Source organism: Lactuca virosa, chromosome 3, assembly GCF_052849685.1.
Source record: "Lactuca virosa cultivar CGN04683 chromosome 3, Lactuca_virosa_CGN04683_v6, whole genome shotgun sequence".
NCBI lineage: Eukaryota > Viridiplantae > Streptophyta > Magnoliopsida > Asterales > Asteraceae > Lactuca > Lactuca virosa.
In genome coordinates, this window is record NC_136428.1 from 12885739 (window position 1) to 12899545 (window position 13807).

Consider the following 13807-nt stretch of genomic DNA (forward strand, 5'->3'; position numbering starts at 1 on the left):
TCTGGATCTACTCTCTTCCTCTTGAGCCTTCTAACCCCTTCTTCTTCTCCAAGCTTCAAGAACACAAAAGATTGCTTACAAATGGCTCACACACTCACAGATGCTCTTGGGTTTCGTGGATTAGGGTTTGGAACAAGGAGGCTGTAAATGAGGCCAAGGGGTGGGGATTAATATGCTTAAATAGGGTGCAAAACCCCGAAATTAGGGTTTCTTTCTGGCCGATCTACTCGCCGAGTCGAGGGATCTTGACTCGTCGAGTAGGTAGCTTAAACCCCGCGCATAATCTGCCTTCTACTCGACGAGTTAGGGCCACCAACTCGTCGAGTCCCTCTCTTAAAATGAATAAATAGATAAGTTAAGTGCATACCAGGAACCAGGTGTTACATTAATGTACAAAAAACACTATTTACTATTTCAAATTTTCATTTAGGCAAATCATCAAACACATTGTGTGCATCATGAAATGATTCTTGAGTCTGATTTTTACTAAGCCTTTAACACATAATAGGTAGCAAAGATGGAGTAAGATGTAAAACACAATAAATAAAAATGAAAATAATTGTACAGTGGTTAAAAAACACTCATATGAGCCTCATCATAATGTACCTGATGTGAAGAAGATGATGAGTGACACATCGGTTGTAACAACACCACCAAATCTTATCGATCTAGCTTTGCCACTCGCAAGATCTCATAGATCTGATCTCGTCGGATGTTGATGCTCGTGTAACTGGCCTCATCAATCGTCAGTGGCATTGTATTCATTGTTGTTGTTGGCGATTAGTGGCAGAACTTACAAATTTGGAGGAGGAAGACACTAGTGGTGGTCCTATAGTGGTTGAATGGTGGTGGATCTCATAGATCTAGAGCGAAAATCGCACATCTAGATGGCGACACCGGTGCCAGCTTGGATTCCACCGTAACTCCTTTGTCTGAACATTAGATTTCCTCGGAATCATTCCACGTATCGAGATCCCATCGGAAATCCTCCCACATCACAAGATCTAGCTGAAAAACTTGTAGATCTGAAGGAGGAAATTGTAGATCTAGTGTTAGAAATCATAGATCTGGAGCCGGATCTCATAGATCTGCAGAAAATAGTGTGTGGAAGCAATGACGATGGATGTTCAGACATGAAGGGGGTGGTAATGACTTGACATCGACGATAGGAAGAAGATATTCTGATCAAAATATGAGAAAACAATCCATATCAGAGATACTAGCGGTGGTGGAGACATCGTCACTGGTGGTGGTGAAGCCGTCGTCACCGGTGGAGGCGGTGTTGCAACAGTCGATGACAGTGATGGTGTTCATCATATTGGTGGTTGAAGGATATAAATGAAGGTTTTTGCTCTAAATGTTAAAAGGGAAGAAGTTGAAGTTAATAGATCTGAGACGCATCAGGTAATGGTTCTCATGGTTCTTATTCTTTTTTTGGTTCGTATTTGATCTTTTCTCCCTCTCTCTCTCTCTCTCTCTCTATATATATATATATATATATATATATATATATATATATATATATATATATATATATATATAGCTATGTTAATGTGTTTCTTATATTTATTGTGTACTAGAATGCATCAATAAGAATTTAGTAAAATTAAATTATTATTTAATTAAATAAATATAGATATTAAATGATTTCCATAATTCTATGTATATTAAATGATATCCATAATTATAATTCTCCTTTTATGAAAACTAATTAAATTCGTCATTAATGTCAGCAGTAACATTCTTTTTGAATGAATTCTCATCTAGGTTTTTATGTATGAATTCGTGTTTTGTTTTAAGACACTCACTTAAAATACATTAAACTTGCATGGAATATGAAGAACGAGAGTGTATTCTACTAGAATACACTCTGAAGAATGAGAGTGTATTCTACTAGAATACACTCTCATTCTGCTAGAATACAATGTCGTTCTTTTAGATGCGAATTCATTCTGAAAGAATATTATTGCTGACATTAATGACGAATTTAATTAGTTTCCATAAAAATGAATTATAATTATGGGTATCATTTAATATACATATAACCATGGAAATCATTTAATATGTATCTTTATTTGATTAAATAATAATTTAATTTTTACTAAATTACTATTGGTGCATTCTAGCCAGGGCCGGTCCAAGACAATTTGAGGCCCGGGGCAAAATAAAAAATTGGGCCCTTCATAATAAATATATATAACTTTTTTTGTAGAAAAAGCAACATCTCTGGAGAATTTTATTAATTAGAAAAGAATAATACAATTATAGGTGACTCCCCCACCTATGGAAAGAATAAAAAATTAGACAAGCCCCAAAGCCAAACAACCTAATATTTGTTAATACAAAACAACAAATAAAAAGGTAAACATGTTCTGAACCCCAATACATATACATAGCAAACAAAAACTAAAGAAATTTACATTTTCGAGCTTTTTTAGATACAAAGTCACCAGTTATAGGCTTATAGCATCAACTTCAATATAATCCAATAACTGTTTCATCTATAGCTATTGTTGGTTGCCTATGATGTTGTAGATAACCTCTAAGAAATTGAATAATATGACCAGTGTGGGAATCCAACTAAGAGCAGAAGGACATAACAATTGCAAAAACCAAACACAAGCATAAAATTCTGAAGTTCAGAATAACAGGGAAATCATAATTAAAAAGATTAACATTCAGAAATTGAAATTAAGCAAATGGATAAGGAATCATCTCTAAAAAATATCCACGACTTATAGAAATTCCAGGGATTCCTTCGTCATTTGGGGGCCCGGGGCGGTCGCCCAGCTTGCCCAGGCCCATGGGTCGGCCCTGATTCTAGCACACAATAGATGTGAGAAACATTTGAACCTATCTCTCTCTCTCTCTCTCTATGTGCGAATAGTTTCTTTTGACTGTTACTTTTATTCAGAAACATGTATGATTTTGCACCAAAATTTGACACGAAGATAATGAAAAGGTAAACCCTTAACAGTGAAATCTAATTTTCATTTGAAGATGGTAGCTTGTAACTTGGAAACTAACCCATTTAGGTAGATTATTTTCTATTTTTCTTTAGAAGATGGTAGTTTGTAACTTGGAAACTAACCCATTTAGATAGATTATTTTGGGTTTAAAACAAAAATATATTCTTGTCTTAGTTAAAAAAAATTGTTTGAAACCGTGTGATTGTTTTAGCGATTTTGGTGAATATTTCTATTTCGGCAATTAGTTTTCTTTTAGCGGATGGTAAGTTGTTTTATTTGAGGGAATTGTTTATTTCGAAAATGGTATATTACAAAGAACACGTATCGTGGTGCAATAAAAAACTTTTTGTTGCCCGAAGAGTTTTTGGAAATTAAATATAAGTATGTTTTTTTTTTATTTAAAAATATGTGTATCTTGCTATTTTGGGTTAAAAGAACATTTCTTAAGTTGAAAAGTAAAGTAAATTATGGTGAACGCTTTTCTTTCGGCGATGATTGTTGAAATATGTTCTTGATATATTTATGCGTGTCTTTTAAATGATATAAGATTTATATAATATTTATAGCTTATTTGTATCAATATAATATAACATACTTCTATCCATACCAAAGTCACTTTTCTCATAAAACACAAATTCTGGAATAAAACTCTATAGAAATATTTTTAATAAGTGATAATAAAAAACTTGGCTGATTTACATTATATTCTTAGTACAAACAGATTGTTTCGTTTAGGATAGAATTACATTATTTTTCTATTTTGTAAAAGTTATTATATTTTTGAAAATATTACCCACTTAAACAATATATAAAAAGATTAACAATGAAGACATGAATCAAACCAACAAAATTATTAATAAGGTTAAATACAAAGTGTATACACAAATAAACCATTAAAAAGTTCAAACATAACCATATATCATATGCGAATTCATATAGATTCAACATAGCTTTAGAATAGTAAAGTTTTGATATATGACCCACCGATTGCATTTTAGCTTTACTTATGTTTAATCATTTTTTTGGAGTTAATCATTTATTTCTCTCTTAGAGAATGCTCTAGCTGATAACTAACTAATCAAAAACAGGAAACAAAGGTTAATATTGTATTTAGTTAGCCACATTTTCATGCATGTAATAAATAAATGAAACTAAGATGTTGCAACAAACATACAAATAAAAGTACATTGTCATTTGAAGCATTTAACCCAAAAAGTATCATACTTCCATTTCTTCCTGTTACAAAGTTGTAAATTATGAAATGAAATTAAGATGTTATAAAACCATATTAAATGAAAGTACATTTCCTTTTCATGCATGTTTTAAAAAGAAAGGAACTATAAGATGCTATAACAGACAATTCAAGCATTTAACCCAATATTATTTCAAAATTTCATTTCCATTTCTAGGCTAGAACCTTGGATAATATTTGCTATGAAAATCAAATTCCAAAAAATATCAAGATAATGATCATAAAGTACAATAAAGAATGTTTGTTATGAGATGGTAGAGAAATGTAAAGAGTAAAGACCAATATCATGAATATAGATCTGCATTTAATAAAACGGTTCCTAAATTTTAATTTGGAAAAAGAAATGACCATAATAAAGCCAAAAATATCACCTACTGTCATGATTCATATTTTGAAACGACGATAACGAAATGCCCCATTAGCTAAGCAATGAAAAGCAACAAAATTAAACTAATCGCATTCCTTTAAGAATGATGTTATTCAATTCAATGACACATAGTAAGCAACTTTTCATATCAGTGGAATTAACAATTCCATTCAATATCTTTACAAAGAACCATACCTTAAAAAAATAAATTTTCAGTCATATTAACATTATTAAAAAGTGAGAAATTCAAACAATGAAATATTTATTATACCCGGAAATGGGAAATGAACTTTGGTGTCTTCTTCAAATATAATTTGCATGCAAACCAATATAGCAATGAACTTTGAATACTTCAGCAAAAACATCAACATACTATTCAATAACCAACGAAACTTCAGTCAAGCCAGTAGCATTACTTACCTAATATGCAATTGGACTTTAGGGGACCAGCTTGGTCATTTATCACAATTAGTGGAAAAAAGGTCAATCATGTATACAAAAAATTAAGAGGAAATAACACTTTAAAGAAAAAACAGCCAACTATTCCTTATAAGTTACCTTTCCTCAAGTTTGTCCCATGTATACAATCCATCTTCTCCATATTTGTTTTATAAGTGAACCTTTTTCCAGTGAATCCTCAAAACTGTCATGATGAACATATCCATGTTGTTTATGGTTTTTTGCTAGTAAAAAATTCGTCCATTAAGTAAAAGGTTTCAACTTGAAGGTAATACAATGGAAATCAGTGAAAACATAACAATACCTTACCCCCAATATGCATTTCATCGAACAATTGACATGCACCCTTAAAGTATCAACAATGATAAGAAACTATAGAAAATTTTTTAAACCATCCACCTTAGTAGCTGAAAAATCTAAGAACATAAATTCCATTTTGAAAATTTCATTATCAAAATAGTAAAATCTTACTACACCGGTCTTAAACATCCCAATGAAGATCTTGAATTTCCCGATTTTTTGAAGAACTGAACATTCAACCACTACAAAATAGATAACAAAAAACTTCAAAATAGAAAATAAAAAAAACTTTATCTACAATCGTGCTTCTAGATGTTTGGTGGTGGTTATCGATTTGTCAATGGTGGCCTGTGACGACGGTGGTGAAGGTCATTGTGGGCTCAGTACCTAATGGTGATGGTCGATGGAAGGGGGTGCGATTATGGTGGTGGCTGGTGGAGTGTTGGTGGTATAGCAACGAAATACCTTACGAAAAAAGAAAAACTGAAAATAAAATTTCAAATGGAAGAAGACTACCTTGGAACAGGAGGCAGTGGAAGGAGCTGACGAATTTCTAGCAGCCATTAATCAAGAGGTGCGGTGGTGGCCAATTTCCTGGAAGATTGAGAGATAAAAAAATAGGGTTCATTTAGATTATTTAAGAGAGAGGGGGAGAATTCAAGGAGAGAATAGATGGCGACCCAGTTAAGGTTCTTCCATAAGGAAACTGAGATAAGAGATGTTATATAGATATCAGGTAGATCGATTCGACCTGTGAAATCCGAAATCAAATAGGTTTGGTTTGTTATTGAAAACACACACACATATAAAGACAGATTGAGAGAGTAATCGAGGTCTTTTACCTCTTTTTAGTTGAGATAGAGTAGCAGGGGTCATTAGTATGTCGGTGGTTCAGCGATGGCAGGGGTATATATATGGTGGTGGTGAGTGGTTTAGGGTTTTCTGATTGAGAGAGAAGAAAATCTAGTTCATAGAAACATAAATGGGAAATGATTGAGAGAAGAAAAAGAGTGCCTAATATAAGGGACGGCTTCCTGAATTGAAAGATTTTTTGCCAGGATCTCGGTTTTAAGAAGACTTCATCAAAGATTAAAGGACCGGGTCAAAGTCATCCGAAGATATAAGGAGATTCAGTTGATGTTGACCGCATAAAATTTAATGCATAAACTGATTGTAAAAATTACAATAAACCTTGTACCTCTTAAAATTTAGCAAAATATGCTAAATGCTTATTAAGGTATATATATATATATAGTAAGAAAGGTAGCAATTTGGTCCACCATAACCACAATTGATCGCATAAGGCAGTATAAATGATAATAATGGAAATTTCATCATTTTACATATCAGGATCAAACCACAATAGATCCCATATTTAAGGACTGATTTGTAACAAATATAAAAGTTCGACTGCACCTGCATTTACTTGTAAACCATAAGACCAGTTATGTAATTTAGTATACTTTTTTAAACTAAAACGTTGATTTTTCCGTCGTCCAAAAATATTGACCGGTTGGACCGGCATCGGAGATCAAAGCCAGTCTGACAGGCCCTCTAGCTCCTTCTTCAACGGTGGAAGTTCCTTTAAAACAGCTCATGTCCGTCGAAACAAAACCAGGGCTTACTGCGTTTGCAGATATCGATGGAAATTCCTTCGCCAAGATCCTCGTGTACGCATTCAGAGCCGCTTTTGACACGATATACCCAGAAACATTACTTGACCACCCTTTCTTTTCCAGCAATTCATCATCTTTTGCATCCTTTAAATACTCACTCACAACCTCATCCACCATCTCCTCCCTCAGTCCATCAAAATCACTCAAAATCTTCCTTGCACTTTCGCCATGAACGTTCTGTAAGAAACATAACCATAAAAAGTGTAAACGTCAAATTCACCAGTAGGCAATAGCCCATGTAGAAATTACTGATGAGGAAAGATTAGCTTACTTGTAGTTGACCTAATTTGGATGAGATGTTGACTATTCGTGGAGAGGTAGATTTAAGAAGAATTGGTAGCAAGGCCTGTGTGACATGTTTAGTTCCATAATAATTGGTTTCCACGCACTTTTGGGCTCCTTCAAATGTTTGTGTTGCAAATTTATTGGACTGATTAGTCTTTTCATCAATTACCTCCTTCTTTGAAAGGTTTAAACTCCAAATGGACTCCTCATCAAAGATTGTACCAGAGACTCCAGCATTGTTCACCTGTTCCAGTAATCTACAAGTTGTAAAACAAAATTTATGCGGGATTTGATTGAATAATGAGACTATTACTGAAAATTTATAGATGGATCCCTTAAATTAAGGGGTAACTCTAAACCTGTCTACGATCAAGAGAGAGATTGAAAGTGAGAACTAAACCAACAAATTTGTAGATATATTCATAAAATTAAGGGGTAATTGTGCAGCATAAGTTGTTGTATGGAAACCGCCAAAAGGGTAATTTAGAATCTACGATCTGGAACTAATCAGAGAACAAACAACGGGGCTTCACAATCGTTACCAATATATCGAGTTTTCCAAACCGAGCATCAATGAAATTAGCCAAGGAAGCAATACTGGCCGGATCTGTGACATCGAGCTGATGAAAGACGACGTCCAGTAAACCGGAGGAGTGCAATTTTGCGACGGCGTCGACGCCCCTCTTCTCGTCTCTTGCAGTCAACACCACCACAACTTCGTTAGCCATTTGCCGGCATATTTCTAATCCAATGCCTTTGTTTCCACCGGTAACAACAGCAATCCTAAAAATAGTTGATGATCTTTAAGAGATTAAACAAATTTAGAAGCAAAATGATCAGATTTGAAGTTTCTTAGGGTCGTAACTAGAGAAATATAAATACCTTTTTGACGCCATTTTCTTAATTCAATCTGTAGGTTAAACTGTTGAATGTTTATTTGGGAGGTTATTACGACTATGAGTAAATTTCAATTAACTACCTTGAAATTTACAAATATGTACACATACCAATGTTTTCAAAAAAAATTTCATTCCACAAGCATATATATATATATATATATATATATATATATATATATATATATATATATATATATATATATATATATATATAACTCCCCTTGTGAACAATACATTGTCTCAAGTTTTATTTATTTATTTGTTTACTAAGAATTTGAGGCCAACCTCATGTCCACCGACTACGGAAGCCAATAGGAATGAGATTAGTGTCACCGACTCAACATCCACCGATCCAAATATCTCCCTCTTCTTCTGTATCCCTCTACGTCTATTGCTGGCCTTCCCCACTTTAGTTTAATCCTCCACCCGGGTTAACCACCGCCTCTATCACCCATTAACCCGATAGATATCCTTGTATGTCTCTCTCCTTCTACCGCTTCCACCATTTTCTATCTGGTTATCTTGCTCTTCTCGATGCTTCCCACTGCTCCAACCTCGGGAACCCTAGATGCATGTTGATGTTTCTGCTCTAAATTGATGATGCAGGTCGACGATTGATGTGGTTATCGGGTTTATAACCCACGCCGGTGATGTCTGGAGGTTTCCACCTACAACTCGTTGTTGATTATGATGTGATTTATTTCACAAGGTATGTTGTTTAATTTTTTCATCTATTTCTATTTTGGTTGCCTTCTACCACTTCCGGTTCCATTTTTGTATCTGTTTGAAGGCCACCATCGAATGAGGAAGCCGACATCGACTTTTGCTTCTGGAAGTATTCCACCATCTAAAACTTCTAATACCTTTACTCCTTCACAGCAACCACCAATATTCAACAGGAGTAAGTGGCATTTTTTTTGTTTAGATTGTTTTTTCTTCTCCTTCTCGCAATAAGTTATTCACTTTCTTGCAAGTTGAATCCAAGCAATTAGTTTTAGGGTGTTGTGTTGTGTTTTATGGTTCAAACCTAAAATCGACGTTGTATTCTGCTTTCTCCTACTCTTTTTTTAGGTTTGTTGCTTTTTCGTTCTTCTGATTTTCGCCTTTCGACCGTGTGTTCACCGCTGATAACTCTATTAACGAGTACATGTTTCGTTGCAGGAGATTTGTCGATGAATAAACTTCAAGCTACTATTCCTATTTTATTTGATTGATTGTCGCTGAGTCGTTGACTCTATTTTTACGCATGTATCCTTTTGAAGAACAGAGAAACCCGTTACATTTCTATTCGGTATAAGTTCTCATTTCTCTAACTATTGCCACTTTCATTTGATTGAATTTTTTGATTGTCTTCTATTTAGGTGTGAGCATGGGTGTTGTGTATATGGCTACCTGTTCTTTTTTTTCTTTTGATGTATACTTAATTTTTCATATTTTGGATTACACATGCAACAACTGTTGGTTTGCTTTAGCTTTGAATAGTGATTTTATCGAGAACATAAAAGATAGCAAGGTTATTAGGATAATTTACTTTATCCATATTATGTCTTTTCTTACTCCTATTGTATGGATTTTCTTAGTAATAATATGAAGACTTCTCTTATATAGGTTTGCATGAACAGAGGCTAACCATAATAGGAAATTTTAACAAATGTAAAGGTAATGAAATCCTTAAAATCAAGGCAACTTTGTTGTTGTTGACTGATATTTTCATTATTATTGTCCAATCGTCATACTTTTTAACAAATGGTTTACAGAATGAAAAGGGCAAAATGGAGAAAGGTGGGTATCATGTTTACAATCAGTGGGTTTAATGGGTTCAATCAGAATTTTTCGAAAGGGCATCATTATTAGAGAACATATATGCATTTAGGGAAGACACATTATACAGTTTACCGTTATTGTGTTATTAGTTTCCTTATGTTTTGTTTTTTATAGTTTGGTATCTAAATTTCCATAAGATTATCGTTTTCTTTTTTACTTTAATTGAGAATCCATTATTGTTGCTACTTGATTTTGATTTTAGATTGATCATGTTTTTGGTATATGCAGATCAATATGCATTGTAGCCTTGGTGAAGTTCATCTGATAAGTATGAGAGGCTCCATTGGTGCTTTCTCCAAATTGAAAGATGTTTCCAATTTGCTTTGAACCATCGTTGGTAATGCCTCAAAGCCCCTAATTTCTTCTTTTTATGTCGTTGTTTGTTGTTTGCTGCTTGATTGTTAATGTTCCATTTGATTTCCTTTTTTATGCTTATATCAGGTAGGTAAGTAAGTGCAAAAATTCCAAGAGTCGTGGCTTTGCATTACCCTTTATGTACACTTTTTCATGATAATTTGTTGTTGCTTCAGCAGTCCTTATTATAAACAGCCAAAGAGGTAGCACCAAATGATTGCATTTATTAATTTACATTACACAGCAAAGGCACACATTTATTTATGTTTTTTTTTTCTTTTTGCAACCCTATAAAAGTGTACAAGATGATTTGTGAGCCTGATGAAACTGATCTAGACATACACATCCCGATAATTATGCTTCCACAAATAGATTGTTATCAAATCGTTCATCAACTACATTTTTTGGATTATAATTTCATTTCACATTACAGTTTTCATCACCGTGGTCAAGTTAATGGCTACAGCGGCCATCTTCTGCGTATGAGGTGTTGAGGAATTGAATATACCACAAAACAAAGACTAACAACACTAAATAGCAATGCACTTTTAATTTAGACATTTTTCCTGTTTTTTGCAATTTATTTTCATTTTTTCAAATTTAGGTGGTAAATGCACTAAATAGCAACGTACGTTGATTTAGACTTTTTCAGTTTTTTTTTTTTTTTTTTTTTTTTTTTTGCAATTTATTTATTTTTTTTTTACAAAAAACAACACTAAATAGCAATGTACTTTGAATTTACACCTTTTTGTTTTTGCTTTTTGCAATTTATTTTAATTTTTTACCAAAAACCAAAATACATTGTTATTTGTTGCATTGTTTCCATATTAAGGTGTTAAATGTAGTAAATAGCACTGTATATTTAATTTACACCTTTTTGTTTACATTTTTTCAAATTATTTTCATTTTTTTTTACCAAAAATCAAATATAAATGTACTAAATAGCGGTTTACTTTGAATTTACAATTTTTTATTTTTGTTTTTGCAATTTATTTGGTTTTAATTTTACCAAAAACCAAATATACATGCACTAAATAGCAGTGTGGTTTGTTGTCAACTTGGAGGATTTCTCAAGTTGTTGGTCAGGTTCAATTATCTTCTAATTTCATAAAGGGATTGAATGTTAATTTTTTTTAAAAAAAACTTTCCTTAAAATTTAAGTAGACAAAGTCATTGTCGTCCAATTTTCGTGTAACTGACCTACAAATGAGTATCATCACGGTAAAAAATGAATTAGTGGAGGTATAATTTATATTTTTTGATAATACTCTTTTTATTCCAAATATATATAATGCTTTCTTTTTAAGTCAGAAGTAGTGTGCTACTTCTGTTTTTAAGCAAAAATAGTATGTTGTTTTCATTTTTAAGATATATATAGCACACTTCTTTCATTAGCATATTACTTTCATTTAAAAAAAATAACATTCCACTTTCATTTTTTACACAAAAACTTTCATTTTTAGGACAAAGACATATTGGTTGCTTCTTTTGTTCTTAAGGGGCTGTAACGAAATCCGAAGTTGGATTGAATATGTTATTTTCGTTATACCATAGGGACCATTTTTGTAATTCATTCAATTCTTTACATGCAAAACCATACTAAATTCATATATACTAAATATCCCATGGATATTTATGCACCATAAAGCGATCCTAGATTCGTCACATTTAAACCAAAATTAATCTTTATAGCAAATTATATTTTCGGTCCCTTATTATAACTGATATTTTCACTTTGGTACCAAATAGTTTTCTGTTACAACTGTGGTCTTTGTTTGAGGTTTTTGGTCCCCTTTCTGAGTAAAAGGACTGTTTTTGGGACCAAAATTGCAAAAATCAGTTGTACATATGGACCAAAAATAGTCGTTTAACTTGCAACAAGGACCTCAAGTGGTACCAAAATTACAATGGCAAACTTTTTGAGACCAAAATTACAAAAATCGGCTATACTTAGGGACTAAAAATGTAACTTACTCTGATCTTTATTATGACTTGTTATCAGGTTGGTGACTTTACTCACGTTCTTGGTTGTTCCATCTGTATACCTTGGTTCCTTAATCTTATGATAAGCCTATCATCCCAGGTATTCATATTTCTCTCTTATTTTTTTAATTCCTAAAATAATCAAAATTCTCTTTATTTTAATTCATTAAATTTAATATTACTTCATTGACAAAATGTGCAGACAAATGAACTTTATCAGTTGGCATCTGTGGCTTTCTGCTTAATAGTTGTATCGGTTAGCTTCTTTACTATTTACTCGCATACTTACTTCTATAGTAAATTACATTTTGGTCCCTGAATATAGTTTATTTTTGTAATTTTGGTCCCTAAAACTTTTCTCTTTAAAAAATTTTCGTTATTTGAAGTTTTTAAAACCTTTTTCGTCCATTTTCCAATTCAAATTACTACTTTTGGTACCTTATTATACCTGATTTTTACACTTTGGATCCCAAAATTTGAGAAGAGAACTTTTTAGGACTGAAGGTGTAAATTACTCTTACTTTTCTTCATTTATTTACAATAAATTATTGTATGATTCAGTGTAGTGACAAGTTAGGTCTAAGCCTTGAACTTGATAGTTTTGCTGCTGGAGTCATGAAGAAGAAAGAGAATCTTTTTACAAACAAGATATTGTTTCAATTGGTGTAAATATTATATTAATATGAAAGAAAGATTTACTTTTAAGGTTACTTGATGTTAGAAGATATATGTGTCACAGACGAAGGGCATGGAAGTTCTAGAAGTGGCATTGCAGATCGAATACAACGCAGTTGGAAGTACAATGCTATTATTGGGCAAAGTTTTTGAAGTACAATGTTTTAATAAGAAAAAAATGAAAGTACAATGCTGTAATATAAATGGATAACAAGTACATTGCTATTTCTTGAATTTATGTCATTGGAAATTATGTACCACTAGATTAAAAAATTATCTAAAAGGGAATTGTTTCAGTTAATGTGGTACAATAAGTGTGTATCATAGACATTTCTTGGTCTTTCTTGCACACTCCATGACCAAAACAATTTATAATTACATGCCTTCCAACCCCTGCAAAGCGGGGAATCTTCCCTAGTTATTTATAAATTTCAAGTGAAATTAGTTTGCGGTTCAAAACAAATTAAAATTATCCTAAAAGAATACTTGAATTGATGAGAAAAACATATGAACATGAATTTTTGCTTGATAATATTTTTGTGCAAACTATAAATAACCTATTTTATCTGGCCCTTAAAAATAAATATTAATTCGTATAATTATTATGAGTCAGATGAGTTGCTTAATTTTTTTCATTTTTACTTTTCTAACTTTTTTACATATTCGTTTCTACCTACACAAATGTTTCAGGAGTTGAATAAATGTAAATTCAGGGGCTATTTTGTCTATTCTTCACAACTTAGAAGAAGAAAAAAAACTCAACA

At 32.5% G+C, this 13807-nt stretch overlaps 2 protein-coding genes across 2 annotated transcripts; one reads left to right on the forward strand and one right to left on the reverse strand.

Annotated features, from left to right (window-relative positions):
- Positions 1-6638: 6638 nt before the first annotated feature.
- Positions 6639-8312, reverse strand: LOC145165232 (short-chain dehydrogenase/reductase 1-like). The gene is made up of 4 exons (XM_079083936.1): positions 8191-8312; positions 7851-8091; positions 7295-7552; positions 6639-7200 (listed from the first exon to the last, which is right to left on the reverse strand). The coding sequence occupies exons 1-4, from the start codon at positions 8202-8204 to the stop codon at positions 6820-6822; spliced, it is 894 nt and encodes a 297-aa protein (XP_078940062.1). The 5' UTR covers positions 8205-8312; the 3' UTR covers positions 6639-6819.
- Positions 8313-8529: 217 nt separating this feature from the next.
- LOC145165233 (K(+) efflux antiporter 6-like) lies at positions 8530-13291 on the forward strand. The gene is made up of 8 exons (XM_079083937.1): positions 8530-8681; positions 8814-8916; positions 8998-9108; positions 9369-9498; positions 10260-10368; positions 12388-12468; positions 12571-12624; positions 12930-13291. The coding sequence occupies exons 5-8, from the start codon at positions 10339-10341 to the stop codon at positions 13035-13037; spliced, it is 273 nt and encodes a 90-aa protein (XP_078940063.1). The 5' UTR covers positions 8530-8681; positions 8814-8916; positions 8998-9108; positions 9369-9498; positions 10260-10338; the 3' UTR covers positions 13038-13291.
- The last annotated feature ends 516 nt before the right edge of the window (positions 13292-13807 follow it).

Excerpts from the sequence above, each read along its gene's own strand:
- LOC145165232 (XM_079083936.1), bottom strand. Across the intron at positions 7,553-7,850 it reads TTGGAAAACTCGATATATTG|GTGAACAATGCTGGAGTCTC; the intron begins GTAACGATTGTG and ends TTACTGGAACAG. Across the intron at positions 7,201-7,294 it reads CCAAATTAGGTCAACTACAA|AACGTTCATGGCGAAAGTGC; the intron begins GTAAGCTAATCT and ends TGTTTCTTACAG.
- LOC145165233 (XM_079083937.1), top strand. The coding sequence starts at position 10,339 with ATGTTTCCAATTTGCTTTGAACCATCGTTG. Across the intron at positions 12,469-12,570 it reads TGATAAGCCTATCATCCCAG|ACAAATGAACTTTATCAGTT; the intron begins GTATTCATATTT and ends CAAAATGTGCAG. Across the intron at positions 12,625-12,929 it reads TCTGCTTAATAGTTGTATCG|TGTAGTGACAAGTTAGGTCT; the intron begins GTTAGCTTCTTT and ends TGTATGATTCAG.